The 25,415-nt window shown below is 40.4% G+C and overlaps 1 protein-coding gene across 5 annotated transcripts in view; it reads right to left on the bottom strand.

The window, feature by feature from the left end:
* Nucleotides 1–25,414, bottom strand: part of BZW2 (basic leucine zipper and W2 domains 2) — a 53,557-nt gene extending 28,143 nt beyond the window's left edge. The window contains exons 1-5 of one of the 5 annotated variants that reach the window (XM_078377164.1): nt 25,235–25,414; nt 4,668–4,732; nt 3,283–3,459; nt 1,718–1,821; nt 1,106–1,171 (exon numbers count right to left, since the gene is read on the bottom strand). In XM_078377164.1, coding sequence (XP_078233290.1) covers nt 1,106–1,171; nt 1,718–1,821; nt 3,283–3,459; nt 4,668–4,725 — 405 coding nt within the window. In that variant the 5' untranslated portion in view covers nt 4,726–4,732; nt 25,235–25,414. Of the gene's footprint in view, nt 1–1,105; nt 1,172–1,717; nt 1,822–3,282; nt 3,460–4,667; nt 4,733–6,254; nt 6,341–24,998; nt 25,187–25,234 lie in introns of those variants that run through there. The other 4 variants (XM_078377165.1, XM_073003262.2, XM_073003263.2 and 1 more) reach the window with 4 other exon arrangements.
* Nucleotide 25,415: the final 1 nt, after the last annotated feature.

The following is a 25,415-nucleotide window of genomic DNA, read 5'->3' as shown; positions in this document are numbered from 1 at the left end:
TTACTTACTGTTGGTCACACCAAATGCATAGCCGTATTGTAAAATATGGTTCTGCACACGTGCCCTTTCTATGCATACTATATGTTACATCATGCTGTGCCCTTGGTTAACTACAGATAGGGTACAATGAGTGCTGTAGTAAACTCTCTTTCGTACTGAAAATACACCTTATTATTGTAATTTCAAAAGACATTGAAATAATAAACTGGCTGTTGACCATTTTTTACTTTGCACACAAAGTCTTCAACAAACGGCAAGCATGAAGTGTTTAAAAAAAAAAAAAAAAACACACCCTGCAATTATATACACTGGGCATCATTTGCCACAACTGTGCTAAACACTGCCAATAATCAGGTGGAGGTGGAAAGGAGAAATAAGAACTTGAATGAGCATGAAGTGTTCCCTGTGCTTGAGTCAGGATTACTCATAACAGATTATTGTAATTAACAGTACATTTATGCTTATAGAGTGGGAAGAGTTGCATATAAAGCACATCAAGCACTTAGCATCAATTAAAGTCTTTGCTGAACTGTCGCTCTGCCAATATACAAGTCGAACAGTGCTGCCCTTCTAAAGGTCACATGACTGCACATGCTGTTTCATTCATTGACCTAAATCCAATTGTTAGTCCAAACAAAAATCAATGTGAATTTGGTAAGTCAACACTTGCATTCCACTGGTTAAGATTTTAAAAGAAAGATGATTCCCTGTTGCCACCAAAGTTGGACTGGATTTATCTACTAGATGTACGTAAACATGGAGTCACTACAGAGGCTCACAAGTCAGCAGCCAGGTATCTTAAAATATTTGCTAATTCTGTTTGTATGTGACAAAAAAGACATCAAGTGAAATCCTGTCTGAATAAATTCCACAGCATAAGACTGATGGCATCATATACCAGGGCAATTTTTTGAAAATTAAACATTTTCCGCTTCTGCTCTTAGGTCCCAAGTAATTCATTTCATTATCAGGAATCAATGGCAATTTTTAATAATAAAATATTTTTCACCTCTCATCCCTCAACCCCACAGAACTTATACAAACAGGATATCAGCCAGTGTGTATTAACAACTAATCTCCAGGATACAAATATCAGAAATGTTACCTTTTTAATTTCATCTTCAAATGCCTTTTCCAAATATTTATATCTCCTGATGAGTTTATTGAAGACCTAAATATAGCCAATATCAAGAGAAACTTAGATATTTCTACAAGTGTACACAACTACTCTACAATAAATCTGAAATACATTTTAAAATATATGTCTCTGCATTAGGTCCTTTACTAAAATCTAGTTTGCTTTGTAAATAGCTAAACTGCAGGTGTGTTGAAAAACTTAGAATACTATGGATGTAAACGTGAAAGGATCACATTGCCTCTCAATCTAGTTCTGTTACATTCAGATTTTGTTTGTGTTACAGTGCAAAAAAAGCATACATCAATCTTGTCCTTAAATCAGAAGCTAGCAGCACAAACAATACATATTTGAATAATTATGCCACCCTCCCGACCTCACCAAGCAGTCAGTAAATAAATTTCATTTTTACAGAATAAGTCAAAAACAAAGACTACCAGTAGTAAATTCAAACTCTTTTATTGTAGTCATTTCATGACTGGGTAGTAGTAGTAAAACCCACTACTGTACCCCACATTCAAGTTAAAATAAACACCTACTGAAGTCCATTCATTGTCTGCACCAGCTGCCTTTTGATCTAACCTGAGCATAATGTCGGAGGGCATCATGGTCTTCTTCTGCAGAAAATACACAGTGGCTGGTCATCTTGGTCTTATCATTGTCATCTATTCTTGTCCCTCCTGGGGCTGAAAAGACACAACGATCTCAAAAACAATGTAAATTTAGATATTACTTTACAGCTGGCTGGGTAGATCAGTGAATTAGGTATCTGGTTGCTGAGCCAGAGGCTGGAAGTTTATTCCCCACTGTGCATCATAGAAGAGCCAGCCTATTTATCCTTGGGCACTGCCCCACGATGCCCCCAGAAAAACAGAATGGTACACCATTTCTGAGTACTCTGTACCTAGAAAACCCTGAAGAGGGTCAACATTAATTAATTAATTTTACTTATATCCCATCCATCTAGGGGTGAATCACTATTCTGGGCAGCTTACAAAAGAACATGTAACAAAACATTCAGTCCAAAATAATATATAGAAGTGACAAAATAAACATCACAATCATAAAAGAATGTAACATATCAAAATAACGTAACATAAATCAGAACTGACTTGATGGCACACAATTATTTATTAGCATTAATATAGCTGGTGTTCATACTTTATATAATATACACATGGAGCATACAGTATTTTCATGGAGGCATCTACAGCTCCCTACTATGGAATAGCACCACGAAGCTTTAGATGGTGCTGGCTAACTCTCCCCACTCACCGACAGTGGCTCTGTACAAAAGGCTCAAAAACAATAAATACCACATACCAGTGAAAAACAACTATGGATGCTGCATGTTTTCCAATGAAATGGTACCAGAGTTTTTTAGAGACTGGATGGAAAATAGACACAGAAAATCCCCCAAAGAAAAAAAATGCGCTAATGGGCAGTGGGTGTTTCCTGATGGGACTGGTCCCATCCAGTCTCACCACTAATGTGGTGTTGTGAACTTACAAAACACTGGTCAGAATCCACCTGGCAATTTACATGTGCATAAGTGAAACTATGTAAGTTGTAGCAGCAAATTACCACTGATTAACTAAATGCTGGTAACATTCCTGGTCACATGCCCAGTCATGCGATAAACACATGACCAGGAACACAACTGGCATTTCATTCATTAGCAGCAATTTGCCACTGCGACTTACTCACTGTAATTTCACTTCTGCAAATGTAAATTACTAATGGATCCTGGCCTCTATAGTTTTCATAAAACCCACTGAATAACTTTCTGTTTATTGACATCTCATTGATCAACTAATTATATAGGTCATTGGGGTCCAGAATGCTGTCATCTTCTATAAGGCTGAAGAATTGTGATTAAAGATATTCTCTGCATCTAATTTTAGTTTCAACACAAAATATTATTTCAACAAGTTACATTAGCCACAGATATCAAAACACAGCTTCTCGTAATATACAAAGATTTATGAAAAATATGCAAGCAAGCTTAAGATATGCACATATGAAGGAGGAGGAAGGGGTTTAATACAGGAGCAAAACATTAGCTGACGGACAGACAAAACCAAGAAGGCATGTTTACAGGATTAGCTCTAAAAAAAGTGTTGACATTTTCTATGTCACATGCATACCTAGCATGCTGCCAGCTATCAAGATGTCAAAAAGAGTGTCGGCATAGCGACGGTAATCTAGCCTTGAGCCTGTTGTATCCAGAAACTTGGCTACAGCTTCCAAGTCATCGCCGGCTTCGTTGAGACCTTGGACAATTGTATCCCGGAAGACCGTGGGTTCAAATTTCTCCTTTTCATCTACAAAAAAAGATCCAGTACTCAGTCCTTTATAATAGAATTTGCATGCCTAACATTAAAATAAGTAAAATATGTACGCTGTTCTGAGCATACTGAAAAAAAGATGGGATATCACCATAGCTCATAAATATTGTATAAATTTTATTGGTATGTAGTTGTACTGGCCAAGAAGACAATGTACAATGTAATTTATTTAAGCTAAATAAATAAATAAATTGGCCAGTTTTATTTGCCTGAGCCTTAGATTTACAATCTTACCCCTCCTGTGGTTCCAGCCTCAAAAAAAGAGTTTTGTTTTTAAAAGAAACCCTGCTCTTTTGAATTGAAAATGGATCTTACACTACACATCTATAGCTGTTTGACACCATTTAACTGCCATGGCTCCATCCTACAAAATCCTGGGATTTATAGTTTGGTGAGCTAATTAGTATTCTCTGCTAGAGTTCTAGTGCTATAGTTCAGCAGGGTGTGCTAGAGCAGTGGTCCCCAATCCTGGGCCTCCAGAAGTTCTTGGTCTACAACTCCCAGAAGCCTTCACCACCACCTCTGCTGGCCAGAATTTCTGGGAGTTGAAGTTCAAGAACATCTGGAGGCCCACGGTTGAGAACCACTGTGCTAGAGCACTTAGCAGAGAATTCTTTGTATCTCTCAAAACTACAACTATAGACATACTTTAACTGTTGTTCAGTAGCTATGATAAACATTTTAGCAGCTAATCATATTAACTATGATTTATTGAAGCAAACCAGGATCAACCACTGTAGCGAACAGCCCTGCCCTCACCTGTCCGTCACTGCTAAACAGTGGAGAAGGAGCCAATGAGAGGATAGAAGGTGGAGCCAAGGGGGTAGGGGGCTGGATATAAAGGCTGGTGTATGGAATATGAAGGGAGATTCTGTGAGTGAGATTGACACAACCACATTTTCAAGTTGGCTTTTTAAAATAAATTGCAGTTTGCCAGTATGTCAAAACAATAGACACTCCTTTAGAGCAGTATTCCAGGTATGATTAATATACATGACATTTAGCTTCATAAATAGTTACGTGGTTGTTACCAGCTTAAAGCTACTCAATTCATCCATTCTTTTCATATTAACCACTGCTTTGACAGGTGAGGAGAACAGCAAGACATAACTCAGCTAGCAATGTCATGTAAAGACTTCTGAACTGTAACATAAATTTTCACAAAATGAAACAAGCAAACTTACCCCTCTTCCTAGTTTTGAACCGTTGGCCTGTTAGCACCGGCTTCTGATGCTTATTCATAAAATTTCTAGAACACAAATTTAGAATATTTTAAATACCAATTTAAATTTTAAAAATATATAAAAATAAGCTTAGCATAAGCAAACAAATACACTGAATTAGCAGTAGGACAAATTAGCCTCTTACATTGGAGGCATTCAAGAAAAACTTGGATAATCAACCCGGCAGATATCTTTTGATTGTATTCCTGCATTGAGCAGGGGGTTGGACTTGATGGCCTTGTAGACCCCTTTGAACTTCATTTTTCTATGATTCCATGAGTCTGTGATATCTGAATCTTGATTCCGAGAGATCACTTACAAAAAGCTGTTATTATTGGAACTTCACAAGAAGCTACACAACTGGTAAATGGGCATGCTCATCAAACATGAAACATGTTTGACTATATGGTCTGGGCTATAGAAATACCAACCATACTGTATTAGTACCACTACACAGTCTAGTTGGTTGGTTTTGGTTTAATAAGTGCTCTGCAGCAACACAGTTTCCCTCTTCTGTGTTAACAGCTATCTGATTACTGTAATCTTGCCTATACACATGACACCTAAGGAAAATCCTGGAACACCCCTCTAGAACCTTCTTTATTTCTAGGGCTGAATTCTAGAGGATATGCAATAATTATAAGAAGAACAATATCTGTGAATTTATGTAGGATATTTCTCCTTCACCACAGTGTAATTATACCGAACATGTACTCAAAGGAAGGAATGGATAAACATTACCAATCACATGCTAGAATTTCCAGCTCAGTTGAATTCTGACGTAAGATCAGTTCAGCAAACATTGCCCTCAAAGAAGGGCAACTGGTAATGTAAGAAAACAAACCAGAACTCATAAACAAGAATAGGATTCTGGCAGCTGCTCCCTTCCTTCAGTCTGGTTGCTAGCAAAACCTCACTTCTTTCTATACTTTTTAAAGAACCCCAGAACAAAACTGATAATTTGGTCCACGCAAGGTAAATAAATTGCCTTAGGGGGGAAAAAACAGAACACTGTTCCTCATGCCATTACAAGCACAGGAAAGGTCTTTATATGTTTGTCCTAAACCATCCTCTCCCTTGGATTGTAGTGGCATTTTCCTTGTGCAACAAAAGCAATAATTTGTATAGTTCAATAATTATGTTTTTCTTTCCCAGAACAAGCCACTGGTACTGATACATCCAAACTGGGGAATAAATACAACAGGGTCTTGACTCTGTTGCAATAAACAGCTAAAGTATATAAAAGTTTCTTTTTATGCACATAAGTCCCTTATTTCCTGGGACAAAGAAGCATTTAAATCAAATTTAGGCAAGCAGACTAACAAAACCCATTTGTCTTTCCATAGGACGAAAGATTCTCAAACAGTTGTTCCAAGTGCACACTATCTTAATTTATATTAATGCAAGTTCCTCTTTGTGGGTGGGTAAGGACAGGACAGCTAGTATCTCTCCAAAACAGTATGAGCCCTCAAAAACCACTGAAATGATAGCTTGGTGGGAGTGGAGAATTTAAAGCAAAAGAACCAAAAGGAGAAAAAGCAAACTCACCACTTGTAGCTGATTTAACAAACTTGAGTTTCAGTGCAAAACAGGAGTGTCACTCCAGAGGTTATTAGGACCAAAATAGGATCTGGTTTCTATATTTAGCATTAAAATGCATCACACTCTAATCTGCTTTGGTCAGGCTTTATAAGGTAGTAGCTTATAAAGGCATCTGACTGGGAAGGAGACAGGAGAAAGGACTAAGCAAAAAGTAGCAATGTTTAGATGTACCTCAGGAATGTCAAGGATGAATCCACAGTTCTTACTCAGAGAGAGAGATGTAAAAATCTACATAAAAAACTGAAGCTTACTTCTAAATAGACACAGAATTGCTCTGTGAGAACAAGCAGAAGCCATACACTAGCAGTGTCTGACTGGAATAAGAAAGTATTTCTCGTATCTCATTTGAAAATATTGGTAATTTATCAAGTTAATATTTTAAAGATTGTGCTAGGGGAGAAGAGGACAAGAGAAAGCGTAAAAGAAGCACACTTTCTTTTAGGCAGGTGTCATAAACTAGTGACCTACAGATGGGCCAGGATACACCTCCCACAAACAAGTTATGTCAGGAATTGTAATCCAAAGCGGCTAAAGAGGAACACTGCTCTCAGGGAACATGTCATCAGCTTACATACAGTCACAATTAGAAGTGGCAAAGTGGGACATAATGGCTAGACTTAGGGCTCATTGGAGACTACATGGGCTCATTGGAGCAGGCTGCATCGGGCTAAATAAGGCTGCCAGAGGTCAAATAGAGGGGATGAGATTTATGAAAAGCACCAGACATTGCCTTCTATATCCATCCCTTGCTGTGCCATTATATTTAATGAAGGGTTTACTCCAGTCCCCATTCTTAGCAAATCTCTCCTATGCAAAACCTATGGAAACTTCTTAACTTGCAGCAGTTTGTCACTGAAATTTACAGAAGCAACTATGTAATATGTATTAGTTATACTTCTATCCTGCCTTTTCTTAAGTGAGCACACAAATTTCTTAATCTCCCAATTTTTTTCCTCAAAACAATCCTGTGAGGTAGGTCAGACTGAGAGTGAACAACAGACTGAAGGTCACCTTTTCAATTTCACAGGGTTTTTTTTTTGGAGGAGTGTGTGCGAAAGTCCAGGTCTCCCAAGCTCAAACTCAGCACTCCAACCACTACAACACAGCAGTAAATCAGAACTAGAGTAGTTGCACTGAATCCATGGAATTTACAGAGCTGTCTCATCAAGGGCACACTGATTCATTCAATGGGCCTACTCTAGTTGAACTTTACTACTACATTTCAGCTACTGGCTCTCAGATTACATGGCAGCTACACCATCAAGTCCCATGTTGGCCACAGGTATTGAAGAACAAATCCTAACTGTGCAATACTTCAGTTCTCAAGTATGTCAAACAACATAGCCTAAACTGCATGGCACCAAAGCAAAGTTAAATGCTCATCTCTGCCATGTGGCATCACAGACTCTGCAATGTGGGCAGAACTGTGCTAAAAACCAGGGCCCTGAAAAGTGTTGTCCTCATTTTTTTGCCAAGTGGCTGAACTTGGCATCAAATGCAGACTCAGTAGCGGTCAGTTAGAGATGGGCACAAACCTCAGTTTGGAGGTTCGTGCTGCTTCATCCACGTGGCAACACAGGTGCTGTGTGTTCCCTTTTCCCGTCTCCCCAGCTGGATTTCCCACTCTCCAGCTGGCACACGCTCCTCTCCTTCTCCTCTCCAGCTGTTCAACCAGCCTCTGGCAGGAGCATGGGCTTCCCCGTCCTGCCTCCTTGGCTGTTCGCCCACTCAGACAAGGAGGCAGGACAGGCAAACCCATACTCCTGCTGGAGACTGGTCAGAAAGCCAAAAAGGAAGAAGAGAGGAGGACACTCCAACTGATGAGTGGGTTACTGGATGGGGAGGTGATGAAAGAGAATGAACCAGTACAAACCTCCAAACTGAGGTTCATACCATTCTCCAGTCACAGTCCATATGGCATGGGACCCATTTGACTGAGGAACCTGTTGGCCACATGTCAGGGGACTGACCAGAGGAAAACACTGGAGTAGCATTTTCAAACAAGGATATGGGAATGTGGATATGAAATCACACTTACTCTTGGAGGAAGGGATGCTCTGATATTTTACAAGAAATTCAAAATGCCTTGATTAGTTATTATCCTGCATCTTAACACCCACAAGCATCACACCAACACAGTTACTGAGGGGGGGGGGGAGAGATCTTATATAAACCATAGCCCAGTGGATGGGTTAGCCTTTAAAAAAAAGCATGCATGTAAAGTTGGGAAGGGAAGTGTATGGGGAAAAAAAGTGCAATGAAGTACCCAAGCTGCTGTGCAGGAATGTAGATGATACCTAAAATTAGACAGTAACTAAATTTGTTCACATCACTCAACAGGGAAAAAGCAAAGTACTGGAAGGTGAGGGCAGGATGAAAGGATCCAGCTGGATGAGATAGAACAGCAATTTCTTGCCAAATGCCCAAATGCTCATCAAGTACTCCTAGGGAATATACAGATTTTGTGACTCCATGCTTGTCAGACTGGTAGAGAAATAATTTACTATAAACTACTACAAAAAAGAAAACAAGGCTGAATCCAATGAATAGACCCATAAAAATGAATGGGAATCTTGAAGGGTATAAAAAAGAATGATAAGTCTTCTGTCAAGGACCAGGCCATTTTCCAACAGGATTTGATAAAGACTCCTCTGCAGAAGCAAAATACACTTCTCCCTCTAACAATGCTAGGGTTAGGGGTGCCAGATCTCCATGTAGATCAAAATCCACATATAGCTCTTATGCCCCCCAAACATAACTAAAACACATAAACAACTTATTCATTTATTTATTGAAAAAAAATCTGCATAACAAAAACTGTGCTACTCAAACTCATGCAATTCAAGGCGAAAGTATTATCAGGATGCCTTATAATCATTTAATTATGAATTCCTAATTACAGATGGGTGCTTTGTGCCACCGACAGCTTTGTACAAAGCTATCATCGTGGCACCACAGCTGCCATGCAGAGCTTCTCCCCAGACCTTCGCTGGGGTCCTTCTGTTCCTGCGGGATTCCAATCCAGGCAGGAGCTCGGGATATCTCTCCCTGCCTCCTCAGGCAGCCAATCATTTGTCAGCTACATGGGGATAATCCCTGTCCCACCTCATTGACAGAATGTTTGGCTGCTTGAGGAGATGAGGATGGGCAGCCCAAGCTCCTGCCCAGACTGCCACACCAACAGAGCAGAAGGACCCCGGTGATGCGTGACGACAGATAAGTGGCCCAACCACTCGGGGTGGGGTGGGGAGAAGGTCCACGTGGCAGCTGTGGCACAAAGCACTCATATCTGCTGCTAAATATATGGTAATCATGATATGTTTTATATGATGGAGAACTGCTTATACATTATTATGGTTATGATTAGAGATTTGGCAGTTTGTGCCTATCTCTAGCTATGACTTACAAAACTTTGAACAGTTTAGCACCTTGATACTGTTGGAACATCTCTCCCAGAAATCAGCTACCTGTTTCATTCACTCCTCTCAATCCACTATGTTAATTGTGGCTGCACTGAGAGATGAAGACAAGGAATCAGGCTTTCTCAGTGGTGGCTCCTATTCTCTGGAATAGCTACCAGTGGAAACAGGGCATTCTCTTACCCTCCTAATGTTCAGAAACTGTTAAAAACAGAACTAATCAAAACTATTTTGGACAATTGAGTCTTCCAGATGCTGCTAAAATATTTTATTTTTCTTGTTTTTTCTTTTTTATGATTTTTTAAAAATTACCATATTGTTATATGTATTGTTGTGTGAGGTATTCAAGATTTGTAACTTCACAAATTTTAGCTTGCAAACCTCCCAAAGTAGAGCATGCACTAATGGGGCGGTATATAAATCAAATACATAAATAAATGATATAGTGGAGATCTATGTTATTTTCCTGTACTGCATATGTTCCTAGGATCCTTATAACTGGATTTTAACTCACTGGGTATTTCAGGAGCTTGGAGCACTTGAGTTGGGAGTTTGATTCACCACTGTGGAGAGATTCACAATATACAGTTGCCTAGGGTGAATGAACAAGCTCTCACTCATTATCGAAATGTGCCCCTCTGCCACATAGCTATATCCTTGTTTTCCCAAACTAGTTTGAAAGGCCTGACAAGTCACGAATGAATTATTTGTGAAATGATGCATGTTCCAAGGACCTAGTAATTTCATCAGCACACTTATCCCTAAAATACACAGTGAAGAGAAAGTGGATAATTAAAGGCCCGGAGAAAACATTTTTATGGATGTGTCAGCTTGATGTTTGCTAGGCAATTATTGATGCAATTCCAATTCAATACGTTTCATTTATAAGCAAGCTATTTTAAGTGTTACTGACAAGTTGATGCTCAACCTTTCAGGACATAGATTAAAAATTTATGTATGTGTATATATATAAATGCACATATTCCTACACCTGACCTAAACATACCAATTAATAACGAACTGCCAAATCTGGGAGGAATTCAGAGCTGACCCAAATCATTTTGTCATCTGCTCTTGTTACCATTTGTCACTGGATGGAGGAGGATGAACAAAAATCAGTGGCATCTCCCTGTTCTTTTGTGTTCCTCCTCCTTTAAGAGAGAAGAAAAGAAAACAGAGAAAGTCTCTATTGTAGCTGGGCAGTCTGCTGTCACCACCACAAGTGCTGCTTTAGCCACTGTTGCTGCTGGCTGGTAATGTGAGTGTCCTTGGATAATTCCTGCAGCAGGAGTACAGCAGGAATAGACCTGAATAGCCAGGGCTGCTTGGACCCCAGTGGCCTGGGCCTTCTCCAAGACAGAGCTGGTAGCAGTTCTTGCCACCAGCTGATGTGGTTCAACAGTTGCTGTATAATTAGAACAGTACACCAAAACCAGGAGGCATTTAACTTGTGAAGAAACTGAGGAAGTGGAGAATATGGAATTCAGTTACTGGAAGCTTTGATGCTTCTTTTGTGAGTGCCTGGGAAGCTGGCCAATCAGGCAAAGGTCAGCAGGTGCTCAGAAAAAAAAGGACAACTCACACCCTCAATTTACCTCCTGTTAATGAACACTTCAAAGAAAAGTCTGGGAAGGAAACCGACACTTCCGGGCTTATCTTTTATCAGAAGGCATATATATCACAGCAGCCCAAAAAGGAACCTAATGAGTTCCTACCCCAGTCCTCTGAAGATGCTGGTGTCAGGAAGAACAACCTTCAGAACAGGGCCAAAGAGCCTGAAAAACCCACAACAACCAGATAACTCAGCTTTCCTCTAAGGAGGGGAGCTTTTGCTCAACAGCTGTTCAATGAAGCCATACCTGGAAAGGATGCACTCTGTGTACGTCCCAGATCCAAGCTAATAATCTGCTAAAGTATGAGCATTAGGTAGATAAGTTTAGCCTTTGTTGCTTTTGCTGTATTTCTCTTAAATTGCCTGAGACTGTCTTGGTATTTTGCTACAAGTATCTTTTGCAACCTTTTGGGAAGATTTGCACTTTAACCTTCCTTCTTTAAGGAAAATACAAAAAAAAAATCTTTTAAGATTTTTGAATGAGAGTGTTGGTGATGGTACTAAAACCATGTCTTGCCTTGACCAGTTTACTGGGATTTGGGGGTTTGTGAGTGAGTTTGGTGGCAGCTCTCAACTTTACAAGGTTGGCTCCTGTTCTAATAAGTGCCTAGTCTTGTAATTTGTTTGTTTGTTTGTTTTAAACTCCCTAGAGACAGTGCCAGAACTGAGTAAAGTGGAGTATTTGGGAGTAACATAGTCTCCATCATGGTCCATAGTCTCCCCTCCAGCTAGCTCATTACTGGACTCACCCACCCCAGGACAAGAAGGGTAATGTGGGAGAGTGACTATAGAAGGAGACCTAATCCAAGGCAGTGTCACACTCTAGAAAAAGCAAAATCCAGGAGGAGAAAAAATTAAGAATGCTTAGCTCTGTGAACTTCAAGGTCTTTCTCAGAGGAGTTTTAAAGTCTAAGATGATCAATATCAGCTTGAAGAAGTCCAATTCCTCAGTCATTCTAATATACCAACTGAACCAAGAGCCTTGACAGGGCCTGCCTTGACTCTAACAGGCTGTAAGGACAATCCCACCTAGCTGTGGAGTTTGATTCCCATGAAGAGCCTCGTGGCACAGTGGTTAAACTACTGTACTGCAGCCAAAACTATGCTCACCACCCAGGGTTCAATCCCAGGTAGCCGGCTCAAGGTTGACTCAGCCTTCTATCCTTCTGAGGTCAGTAAAATGAGTACCCAGCTTGCTGGGGATGGGGGCAATGTGTAGCCTGCATAATTAACTTGTAAACCGCCCAGAGAGTGCTTGAAGCACTATGGGGCGGTATATATAAGCAGCTTTGCTTTGCCTCACAGAAGAGCCAGCCTGTGTTGCTTGAACGAACTACGTGGGCTCACAGTGTCCCAGAAGAAGAGAGTGACAGATCAGTTTCTCATACTCTATACCTCAAAGCCCCTGGAAGGAGGTATAACAGGTCAGAAGTGACATGATGGCACAAAATTATTTTTAATAGCATAGGGAGGAAGGGAATAATTTAAGACAACAGCAGTCAGATCTAACAGCAGCTGAAAATAGACTCCCATGGCTTTAAAAACAAAACACTACAGGTAGAACCAAACAAAAGTTCCATGGGCATTAATAATAATCTTAGAACTGCAGAGCTAGAAGGGACCCCTATGGATCATTGAGTCTTGTCAAAGAGGCACAGTGGGGAATCCAACTCCCAGCCTCTGGCACTGCAGCCAGATACCAAATGCAACATATGGAGCCACAACAAGAAAAAAACAAACACCTCATCTCTATCACCTTCAGAAACAATTGGATTCACAGGCAAGCCTATAAGCACATCTTTGCAACTGACCTTGGCATTTCCTGGGCAGAAGGGGCCAGGCAGGGTTCAAATAATATAATCTCAAGCCATTAAAGACTTTAAAAGGTTAATATCAGAAGCTCAGTTGAGCAATGCCTCAACAATCAACACAGTTGCTACCTTATCAGTGTTCTCACCTCTTAGTCTCAACAAGCAACTGGAAGGTTATGCTCTCCACCAGTTGAAGTTTCTGAACTGAGTTCAGGGGTAGCTGTGATGCCTAGTTATATTTAAACACATGGTTTATATTGTGATGGTAAATTTATTGCTTGAAATGCATTGGTTTGGTAACCATGGGAGGGGATGGGATGGGTTAAGTGAGGAGCACTGAATGTTGGTAAGAATGGTTCTGATTGGCTGGGAGAGAAACAAAATAAAGAGAGGGGAGTGGGAGTCTGTGGCAGTGGAGTCTGGGGAGAGATCAGCCTAGGCTGTGTTTCACCACAGTCTGGGTGGGAGACTGACAGGGAGAAGTGATAGAGAGAATGAAAAACTGGGCTGAATTAATTTGAAGCCTAGGAATAAACAATGTTCCATTAACATCATTCATTTAATAGTTCTATTCAAGCTGAATGGCACTGAGTGTAAGTACACAAAAAGTACAGAAAAAGAGGAATCAATACATAATTGACATCTTAGCAGTAAAAATAATGCAACCGTATTTTACCATATTTTTATATATAATTAAATAATTATTTAGAAAAATTAAATCCCCTCCCCGTGGGGGGGGGGAATGCTTTAAGCAGGATGAACTCAAGGAACTGGATTTGATCTTTTCACCAAACATTTAATATGTCTGAGCCTAAGAGTATTACTTGTGCTGTTGTCTAAGCCAGTAAATAGGATTATTTAAGTATCTTCGTAAAACAATCCAGCATTAAAGCATGTCAAAATGAAATCAAGATACAGTGGAAATGAAATGAATAAAAGAGGGACTGCAAAATCATAAAAAAATGACACTAGTACCACACATAATAAATAAAAGTTATTCTTGAAGTAACCTTCTTGGGATGCACCAATGTTTGTTTTGAATCACTTGGATAAAGCTATATAGTATTTCTTGTAATAGTTACTTATAGTGGTACATGGTGTGTGTTTCATGGAAAACAATTTCCAAAATGTGTTCCAGTCTAGCTAAAAAGATCCACACAAGTAAATAAGCTTCTGCACATACATAACTTGAAGAATCAAGAACTATAGGCACAAACAGTACATACATACTGTATCCATGTACTGCTGCAGCCCATCCACACAGAACTGCTTTCAATTCAGGTTTCAGATTCAAATATGCACACTGTCAACCTGGCACAACTAATCACAGGTAAGACCATTAAAGCATAAGTTCGATATTACCCTCCAAGCTATCAGCCAAGAATATTCTCTCTAGTAGCACATTTTGTTCTTAAAAACTACAAAGATTAGAGTGACGGTGCAGATGGCAGCCAGAACACATAGCAGAAGGAGGCTCCCTGTTCTGGAACAGTCAATCAGGAGACAAGTAACAGGGTTTCCATGTTCTCCTTTAAAAAGTCTGCAAGCTCGCCAAAACTGTCAATATAGGTCAAAGGCTAGTCATTTTAAATGTTTAAAGTTAAAAGATACACAAAAAACGACCCCTTTCCATATAAAAAGTAAGCACACAAAGCCATGGTCTTTCTGCCAGCTGAAGGTTAGGGAAATAAGTTTGGAAAGATACAGGCAACCTGTGCAATGGGCACAAAAGGGTATGAAATGCCTCCCAAACTCATTTAAAGGTATGGAGCAGCATTTGAACCCAACTTCATTGTCCAACTAAGCTCACTGCAGCCTAGTCTAGAAGTTTCAGAACAGATTAACAATCCCCTAGCAAAGCACTCTTCATACATGAAAGAAAAGAACCAATAAAGATGAATTACTAAAGGGAGGTCCTGAGCACTGTCAATTAATCTTGCTTCAACTTTAAAAACAACAACAACCAACTAACAATACCTTCCAATCCCGGCAGATCCTGAAGTTCAAAACCTTTCTGAAGAAGTAACTGGTCTCACTGTATTACTCTTACTACTGCCTCCGTTCCAACATACAAACTCAGTTCCTCCGAACCATGATTTATTTGGGCAGTTAACACTGCACAAGATTCAGAAGTTGCCGTCCTGTGCTCTCAGTATATGGGTTCCCTTCTCATATCTCTTGATCACGCTGATCAGTTTAAGGTAGCATAGGAAAACTGGAACTAGAGCCTTGCTTTCAATATGAAGTTTTTGGAGAGTATAAAAGCATGCAAAAGCACTTACTGGGGTATGGGATGGAAAGAGTATAAAAGTCATGGGGAAAACTAAAATATATGCAATGTTTTCTTTATAAGTCAATAACTAACTGTTGTATTCTTAAAGCGGTCAGAAGAAATAAAAATCACAATACTGCTTCAATAACTGCTAGTATGCTCTTTTCTCCAAATGGAACTGCAGGCTGCATATTATCCCCAGGCAGGTGTTTAAAGTATATGCTTAAGAAAGGCAATTTGGGATAAAAACAGAAAACACAAACAGTAAAGAAAACAAAGGTTCCATTAGCTGGGTTTTTTAGAAAAAGGATATGGATATCAGAAGTAGGAGGAGGATTTTTAAAAGAAGGGAACTTGAAACAATAAATATCAAAAGACTAGTGTCTCAAGTTTAGGCATTGAGAAAATCAAATAAGAATTTTTTTAAAATCCTCTTTGAATAGCTGATTCCCAAGCACAAACTGCCTTTGCAAGTCTCCTCATTTTCAGAAACGGTTTGGGCAGTCCTGAGAAATATAAATGCAAAGGCCTTTTTTGCATTTATGTATTTGTTTGTTTATCTTATTTTATAGGCTACCTTTCTCCCAATTTCAAGAGGAAAATGGATGGATAAAGGTACCACATAATGGAAATAATGACGAATCAGCTTTTTTCCCAACTACAGTATGTGGGAAAAGTCCCAAGTTGTATTTACTACCATCCCACAATCTTTCTAGGCCACTTTATGAGGTCTTCTCTTGTATATTTCAGTACTGTTGACTAATACATTTTAATAGAACATTCAACTTTTCTAATGTGAATATCATGCTATCCATAATAGTCTTTTTGTATTAACATAATACAGTAGATGCAGAAAACAAATTTAGAACCTGCTCACCACTGTAACCAAGTCCTGGTTCTAATATATAAAGCCCTAAATGGTTTGAGACCTTGCTACTTGTCTGCACATCTTCTGCCAAGATTGACTTGGTCCTCACAGACCTCACGCCTGCAGGTGTTGATTCACAGAGAAGCCTGGAAAATGGTAACCAGAAATTGGGCATTCTCTGCAGTGGCACCGTCTCTATGATATGCTGTCCTGCAAGAAATATAATAGGCACCCTCCCTTCGTATACTTAAAAAGCTCCTAAAAACTGAACTATTTAGATAAGCCTTTGCGAAGGAGGAGAGGAATAAATCACCATTCTAGTGTGTTCTGGAAATTCTTTCCCTCTCTGTCTTGGATTATGATTTATGTCTTGGATAGTTTATTGTTTGTATTATTGTACAATGAATGTTTCACTTGTGATACACCATCCAAAGTAGCAAATTGCTAGATGGGCAATGAAAAAAAGGAATGAATGAATACAGCTAAGGCTCCAATCCTCAACCCAGTTATCTAGGAGTAGGCTCCACTGACCCCCCAGTAAAGCTTAATTCTGAGTAGTTCATTGTCTTCAGTCTTTCCATTTCCCAACATTCAGCCAGTCTAAACCCCTCACGGCAGCTGCTTTCTATCACCTCTTTCTCACAGGTTCCATGCAAATCTCTCCTGCGTGAACATCTCCCTATTGAGCTCTATCTGCTAACTTGACTTAACGGTGATTGTGATCTGCCTTTATCCACTATGCAGAGGTAGCAGCCAAGGTGACCATGTTCGCAGGTATTTGTCTGCTCTCAGATTCTGCCACCACAGTACACCGAAATCATTATAATCCCTTTACAGTCTACAGTATCAGCTTTGGCAAATGCTTAGCTAAAAACTACTGTCACAAAACCCTCTTAAGCTCTGAAAAACATAGAAAACTTATGAAAAAACAAATATTCTGTGTTCTGCTAACCATCCTTATATACTTCCTTGCAACTCTTCCAGAGACTGAGGTTTGAGCCTGAGGTCTTCTGCCTATAAGCACTTCTCTGCATTTAAGCAAATGATTGGTGCAGTGGGGGTCTGGGGGTAGATGGGAATACCAGTGCATGTTATCACTCTCCTGTGCCCAGCACTGAAAGTGAGCGTGTAATTAAAGAAAAGCCCCAGAGAAAAGAAGTATCCTCTGCTAGGCTTTTTACAACCTTTTTTTTTCATTTTGCAGGCTGGTAAATGTTTCTGGGCTGAATGAATGAATTGATGAATTAAAGTTATGAGTCCAAGGATGAATTAAAATGCCATTAGTTACGAATCTGCAAGTTTAAGTTCCCTACAAGTTTCCTGCAGGAGGAATAATAATCAATACGCTCCTGTCCAATCATAAAAATCAGCACTAGAGGAACTTCTTTAGATACAGTTGACCATAACAATAGGACAGGTAGCTACTAGGGAACCAACTTCTCAGTAGAGGTCTGCTGTCCCCCTGGAAAAACAGTCCGGCACCTGCACTACATAGTTTTAGATGCCAGGCTAACGACTTCCTCTACCAGCAGAAACTTAGTACTTGATCTCTTGTTTTCCCTCCTTAAAATTTACTGCTGGCTCTGGTAACAGCGTTCCAAGTCGCACTGGCCATATGACCACGGAAGATTGTCTTCTGACAAAACGCTGGCTCTACGGCTTGGAAACGGGGATAAGCGCCGCCCTCTAGAGTTGAACACGACTGGCAAAAATTGTCAAGGGGAACCTTTACCTTTACCTAACCATCCTAGTATTTTAACATTTCAAATGTCTGATTGGCTGAATGACCCTTAAAATTGGGGGGGGGGGAGCTTATAGTACGTACCTGGAATTGCCTCTCACTGTGTTCAGCGGGCCTTCCTCAAGAAACATGAGCCTATTTAAGACTGAAGTACACACCAGATTTCTTCTTGCCAGGTGCAAAACAGAGAGTAGCATAGATTACTAGAATTTGAGGTTCTGAAGATTTAAAAACCAGCAGCAAAGTGACGAAAGTTGAAACAGTGCCAGGAGACAGTCTGTGTTAAGTTTTACCTCAGACCACCTAACAGGTCCCTTTTCCCTTCTAGGCAGAGATGTGTGCACACACTGGTTTCTTATGTATAAGAAAATGAACATTCACGTCACTCTTCACACTTGAATGTGCTGTATCAAGACGTAAGTTGAGATCTGCTGGATAGTTCAGTGGTTTGGGTTTCTGGCTGTGGAGCCAAGGGTTGGGAGTTGAATTCCCCACTGTTTCTCCTTGATGGGGCCTCCTTAGGGTCCCTTCAAGCTCTTCAGTTCTAAGATTATTAAGATTATTATTAACACCATATTAAACTAGAACAGATGTTTCACTCCTGCATCATCCTATTTTCTAATATATAACAAGGAAACTTTCCTCACTATAAAGCCAAGACTCTTCTATTTATTTAGATCTTGTTCCTGGAACTTTGTCTTTTGAAATTCAACAGGCATTGGCTTAGATCCTAAGGTACTGTACATTTATTGCAGCTTCATTTCGGCCTTCCCTGAGCAGCCTTTTCACATCCCAAAATGTTCAGGAGACCTCTTTCAAACCTCCAGGCAAGATTTTCAGGGTGTTCAAAAAGGAGGTGGCAACTGGGAATTCTCTTCTGCTGAATATCCTAACTTACCTCAGGATCCAAGCCACTGTATTTAAGGCCACTACAGTGTGCTTCCATTTAATACAGTGATTCCTGCTTCTGATTTCTTTAAAAGAAATATGTAATATATTAGACATCCTCTCCTGTTCCAGAATAAAAGATGTTTGTCTAAAAGAGACTGACTGTTAAAATTTGAGTGACTGTCTAAACAAATAAAATGTTCACTTTTGTTTTAACCACAGATCACATGAATATAATGATTCTGGAAAAATAAAATATACATGAGGGTGACTGTGGATTTATCGTGGATTGCAACAATGCAATTTTTTTTTTGAAAAAATCAGGTGGCATAACTTTTCATCAAACCAAGCAGTTGACCTTCACATAACAGGTATCTATGTTTACAATCTTGTTTTCCAAGCTCTGAAACTCAGGTGCTGGTAGATGGAGTAGTGATATGGCCCCTATGAATCCTTCACCCTTGTGATTACTTTGTTTGTGTAAGACAGGAAACAACTTTCTGCCATAAATTTACTTGCCTTTAGTGAAAGACAAATACAGGAGATTCTTACAGCATGGCCACAGACTTCAGTGACGAAGTACAGAAAGTTAATTAAAAATCTATCTGAAATATCTTCATCCTGAGTACAGTACCTGAGAGGGCTGCTTCCACTGAAATCAGAACCACTTTCTTGCAGATATATTCAGCATTTTCTTTATTCTTCCTTCCCATCCCTTCCTGAATTATCTGTATTAACATACAGTTCCTCTGCATATGCATTTACCATCAGTTGCTATATTGAAACAGTGGAAGTGTGTACCTGCAGAAATCGGAGTCAGAATCACAGCCATGTCTGTTTTCTGTTTTGCCTTGTTTTTATTTTTTCAGATAGCATACGTTACTATTTGGGTAAAAGCAAAATAACAATGACTGTACAGGATCCAAATTCCCAATTATAAGAGCAATTTAAATTGGCAAATAACGGTCAGAATCCTACTGATGTTCACATAAGCTTTTCAAAACTTGCCATGGCTAATTGAGGAGGTCCTGGGGCAGATCTCAACTACACTATCAGGCAGGGGATTGAACACATGACTGGGACACAGAGCATCATCTTGTAAATTAGTTGCAATTTGCTTTGGCAGGTTATGCAAACCTTACAAAAACACCCACAGGATTCTAGTCACTAGCTCTGACTGTGGGGAAAATAAGAGCCAGTGTGGTGAACTGGTTAGAATGCAGGATTAGGATAGGATGGCTGGGTTCAAAATCTCACTTGGCCTCGAAGCTCACTCAGAGACTTTGAGCCAATCATTCTCTCTGTGTGACCTTCCTCACAGGACAAAGCAAGAAAGAAGATAGTTATGAGCTCATTTCTGGAAAGCCGGGAGAGAAACATAATAGCAAATAAAGTTTGCATATTCTTTCTCACATATGGGGTAGAAGGAAAAGACATTAGACTTCCGTATACTGTACAGTGGTGCCTTGCTTGACGAGGATAATCCATTCCAGTAAAATCGCTGTAGAGTGAAATCCTCGTCAAGCGAAATAAAAAAGTCCACTGAAACACAATGAAAACTGTTCAATGCATTCCAATGAGCGAAATACCTGCTCGTCCAGCGAAGATCCTCCATAAGGCTGCCATTTTCACGTGCCTGTGCAGCAAAAAATGCCTCCTAAAAACAGCGGGGAGCCATTTTGAGCAGCTGGTGGCCATTTTGAAAACCCAACGATCAGCTGTTTTGATTGTCGTAATGCGAAGAATTGGTTCCCGAAGCAGGGAACCGATCGTCGGGAAGCAAAAAAAGCCCATTAAAACATCATTTTGCGATTGCAATTGCAATCGCAAAAACATTGTCATGAAGCGGATTCGTCATCAAGCGGGGTAATCATTAAGCGGGGCACCACTATAGTTTGTGTCAGGTGTACACATATGCTACAGTTCTGGACCTCTGGAGGACCTCATGTATTGAGTCGCCCCTAAATTAAAAAAAAACCACTAAATTTCAAGTTTTCCACAACTGTTAGACTATTACATTTCTGGAAAGGTAATACTCTTAGACCTCAAACGTGACATAGTTGAAGGCTCCATTTCATCCTATGGCATCCACCTACCCCACCAGGTTGCAAAACGAGTTCTTATCACATTCTTTTGTATTTCAAATATAACTGAAGTTTTCTGCAAAGACAGTTTTGTCAGTATGACAAAAGAGGGAATAAATTAAAAATGTCTCATCCTGCTTTAATGGGGAAGAGTGTTGTTTTAGAAGAGGAGCTTAGTTCCAACTAGGATATTTGTTCAGTAATCACTGAACTTTCTGTAATTTTATTTATTTCTATGGAAAATCTTCTTCCAATTCTTTGTTGCTATTACATGCCATCAAATCACTTCCAATTTACAGCAACCCTAACAGGGTTTTCCAGGTACTAAAGAAGCCATTTATGTTTCCATTGCCACTACCACCCACAAATTTCCATGGCTGAGCAAAGACTTGAATATAAATATCTTGTATCCTAATCTGAGGGTTTATCTACATTACCGATTAACCCTGCAATATGCATAGGAGTTTTTTCCTGTGATTTAAAGCCATGTGACAGTCACATGGTATGTGAATTGCTGTCTGCATCTCCTTGTGATAGTGGTTAAGGCGTTGCCTTTTAAACTCTGCTGACACTCTGTCCCCCTACACCATACTGGCTCTTAAACCACATATTTGCACATTTAAAAGAACCAGAGATACAATTTGTTTTTCCATAACAGGCATTCTCACAGAAACATAAATGAGACAATCACTCAATCTACACGTAGCTGAGTTGGCAAGATTAAGCTGATAACATGTTGGATTCCAGTATAGTCATACTCTGAGTAAACCCATTGAGGTCATGACTAACTTAAGTCCTATCAATTTGAGTGGGAGTATTCAAAGTATGACTAAGTCTGAATCCTACCCAGTGTATATATTTATCTACTTATAGATAGAATTAGCATCTGCAACAGGATCATGCTTAAATATGCCAAATAAAATACTGCATACCATAAATAGTAACCTACAATACTTTGTATAATATTATCCTTCAGAGGCAGTTGTTTTTTGTGCTTCTAAAAGAAACTACAGAAGAAGAGAAAGCAAAGTTTAAATAGTGTCTTCGGTGCATGTAATAGTTACACAACAAGGAAAAGCTGCAGCGATAGCAGGCACCCCCACTATCTACAGAGGGGGTTGCTTTTTTAAAAAACAGGGACAGACAGGGAAGGGGTGGCAGAAGACATTCTCAGAGTAGTCCAAAGGAGAAAGATAACTACTGATGTCAATTTTATCTCCCCACCCCACAACTTTTGTTCAAGTCAAACATGTTGGTCCAATTCAGATCTCTCCGGTCTAGTGTATGTTTAGATATCCATGACATCTAAACTAGTCATTTTTCTTCCAGGGAAAATGGTACTTGGTGGTCTTACGAGCAGGAAAAACTCAGGTGAATTTGGGTGCAAGACTTTGCAGACTCCAATGGGGGGTTTCTATTTTGCCTCAGGAATCTGCATCATCCTGAGTTGTCAGCTAGAAGCAAACAATGCTAATGTCGTTGGTAGAAACTTTGGCTAGGTACAAACAATGCTCATAAACTCCTAAACTGTTAAGCTACACTAACTTCAACATTTTTTTTCCTTTCATATAAAGCCCTTCCTCTACATACAGTGTCTAATAAATTAATCTGTGGAGAAGATATTTATACTTCTGCAGACTTTTCGTACGTTACCACCATTACCTCATATAGACAAACAAGAACTATTCAACAATTTTGCACAAATTGTCACAAGGTATTGTAAAGGGAAATCTTGAGAGACAGTTCTCAGTGGCTAACGAGATATTTGTAAATCTCAACGAGATGTTGTGCAGCATAACTGAGATAGGAAAAATGAAAACATAAGGTTGGATTATAACTTGGTCCCCATAAACCAGAAAACATGGTGAAAACCAGATGTTTTGATTTCTTTAATGACAAGGAAATGTATTAATGGCATCACACAGTATAATGGTACACTATCTTGTTCAGATGTAAATATAAACCAGTCTAACCCATACTAACAGGTATGGAAGCTGTGAATACTGCTTAACATCACATTTCACCCAAAATCACCGAAAGAAGGAAGCACCACTGTAAAGGAGCATGCTAGAATATCTAAATGAAAATATGTACTGTATTTGGAAGAGTAAGCACACTTAGCAGAAGCTCACCATGGAACATAATATTGGGACTTATGATGAAGTAAACGCGTTCAGGTTTGGTCAGCATTTAGAGTCAGGGTCCTTATAGGTTAAAAGCTACATTTAAATTAAATCCTTTTAATGTAGTTTAGCTACAGAAAGCAGTTGAAAGCAGCATTCAGAAAGCAAACCACTTCACAAACCATAGATGGCAAATGGAAATTCTATTAATCCTCAGCTGAAAAAAAGAGCACCAAAAGGCTTTCCACTTATTTCACAGGTCAATCATCATTTAAGCTGCAGTCCAAAAACTACTCAATCCGAAAAGGATGGGAAAAACACCAAAAAAATCAGCTAAATCTCACTAAAATTTACAGGTTAATAAGGGCAGTCTCTTCTGCTGCATTATTATGGACAAGTGCATAAATTCATTTTCAATGGATTCTTTACTATTTTTGAGCAGCCAGCTGCCTTGGACTTTTTATATATTTATTTGTTAAGGTGAAAGAGGGCAAACTAGAATTCATTTTAAACAGTCAGCTCCCTGATTTAATTTGAGCAGAAAATAGGCAACTGAGAGAAACGAACCTGCCTTAGTGATAAGCAGAAGTTCCCCACTGGGAGGTTTACAAGACACCTGTAACCACCTGTAACCACTAGACCAACTAATCCACTAGACCAACTAAATATCTGCTGACTTGTAAGCTACAGGTCATTTTAAGTCCATGGATCTTGATGCATTTCTTTCAAGATTTATATATATATATATATATATATATAAAATCTTGAAAGAAATGCATCAAGATCCATGGACTTATAATGACCTATGGCTTACAAGTAAGTATATGTATCTTATATAAATCTTAAATCTTATATGTATTTAAATGAAACATTTGCCTGGTCTACTCCAACGTAACTCCCAGTGAGGGACTTCCTCGAGGTGAGTGGCTCAGGCATTGCAGCCTCAAGATCGCCGGACAAGGTAAAGGGAAGCTCCCTCATGAAGCGAGGCTGCCCTAATCCATTCAGACGGGTTCAGGACTCCTGAACTTCAATGGCGCCTGGGTTACGGGGTGGGGGTGGGAGGACACACAAAACGGCCTGCAGAGCTTCCGCACAGAGCCTTGGTGTCACGGGCGCTGAGGGGGTGACATCCTTACCAGCTCTGCAACCAGAACGCAAGCCTCGGGAGAGACCAAGCCAAGCCAGTCTCCTCTTCCAAAGAGTCCGTGCGCGGGCTGCAAGTGACCCAAAGAAACTCCTCCTTTCTTCGCAACCCGGTGCCTCAAACCAAGGGCCTCCATAAAGATGCCAAAGGGAGGAGAGGAACGCGACCGAACGTCTGAACACCCCCACCCCAGAACCTCCGTCGCACAACACGTTTCTTTACACCGTAGTTTACCAAGGAAGTCTATGGCTTTCTCCTACTCTCTCCCCCCAAAAATCCAAACACCATTTAGGACCCAGCCCTAGGGTTATTTTATTCCGGCTCTCGTTAAGCTTGGCTTTTATACCTTGCCATTTTAAAACCACTCACTACCCCGCCCCGCTGCTCCGTGTCACCTGACGAACATATATACACAAGCACATCTAGTACTGTACAACCACGAAGTTAGCCATACAAAGAGAAGCTGCCCTTGGCCACCCCAGGCGCTCTCCCGCCTCAATCACCTCGGCTGAAGGACTAGCTTTCGGGTGACGGGTCCCCAGGTTGGCACCTCTCCCTCGCTGCAAGCAAGGGTGGCCAGCGTGCCCGCCGCTCCGGCTTCTTTTGCGCCGTTACAGCGCTGAACAAGCCCCCCCCCCCCGCTCCCTTTCTACTTGCGGTCCCCGCGTCCATCCGTCCATCCTCTCACCCACCCAGCCCGCCAGCGAGCCAGCCTCCCTTTCTACCTCTTGTCGGGGAAGTGGCTCTTCTCTAAGAAAGAAGAAGAAGCGAAGCAGCAGCAGCAGCAGCACCCACCGCAACTGCAAAAGCCAGAGACAATGGAGACGTGAAGGACAGACACATTGACATACCCCCGAACGAGCTCCGGCCCCTCCTCCTTCGCCACCCGGACGTACCATTGTGCCATGAAGCGGAGGGGAGGGGGGTAACGCTAACAAATGGGAAAACACGTGTGCCTTACTTTAGCTGTCTCTTGTTTGTTCTACCTGGTTGCTTTGAGCTGCCCAAGGAATAAAAGCAAGAGCGCCTCGGCTGTGCTGCTAGCCCGTGGCGGGGAGTGTAAGAGTGTGTACCCCTCTCTCCCCTTGGAGGGAATGGTTTAATCCTCTCCCCCCCCCTCTCTTGCTCAGGATTGCGAGGAG

This window comes from Pogona vitticeps, chromosome 6, assembly GCF_051106095.1.
Source record: "Pogona vitticeps strain Pit_001003342236 chromosome 6, PviZW2.1, whole genome shotgun sequence".
Classification (NCBI taxonomy): domain Eukaryota; kingdom Metazoa; phylum Chordata; class Lepidosauria; order Squamata; family Agamidae; genus Pogona; species Pogona vitticeps.
The sequence above is the reverse complement of the archived record's forward strand: the minus strand, read 5'-3'. Positions and strand labels throughout refer to the sequence as shown.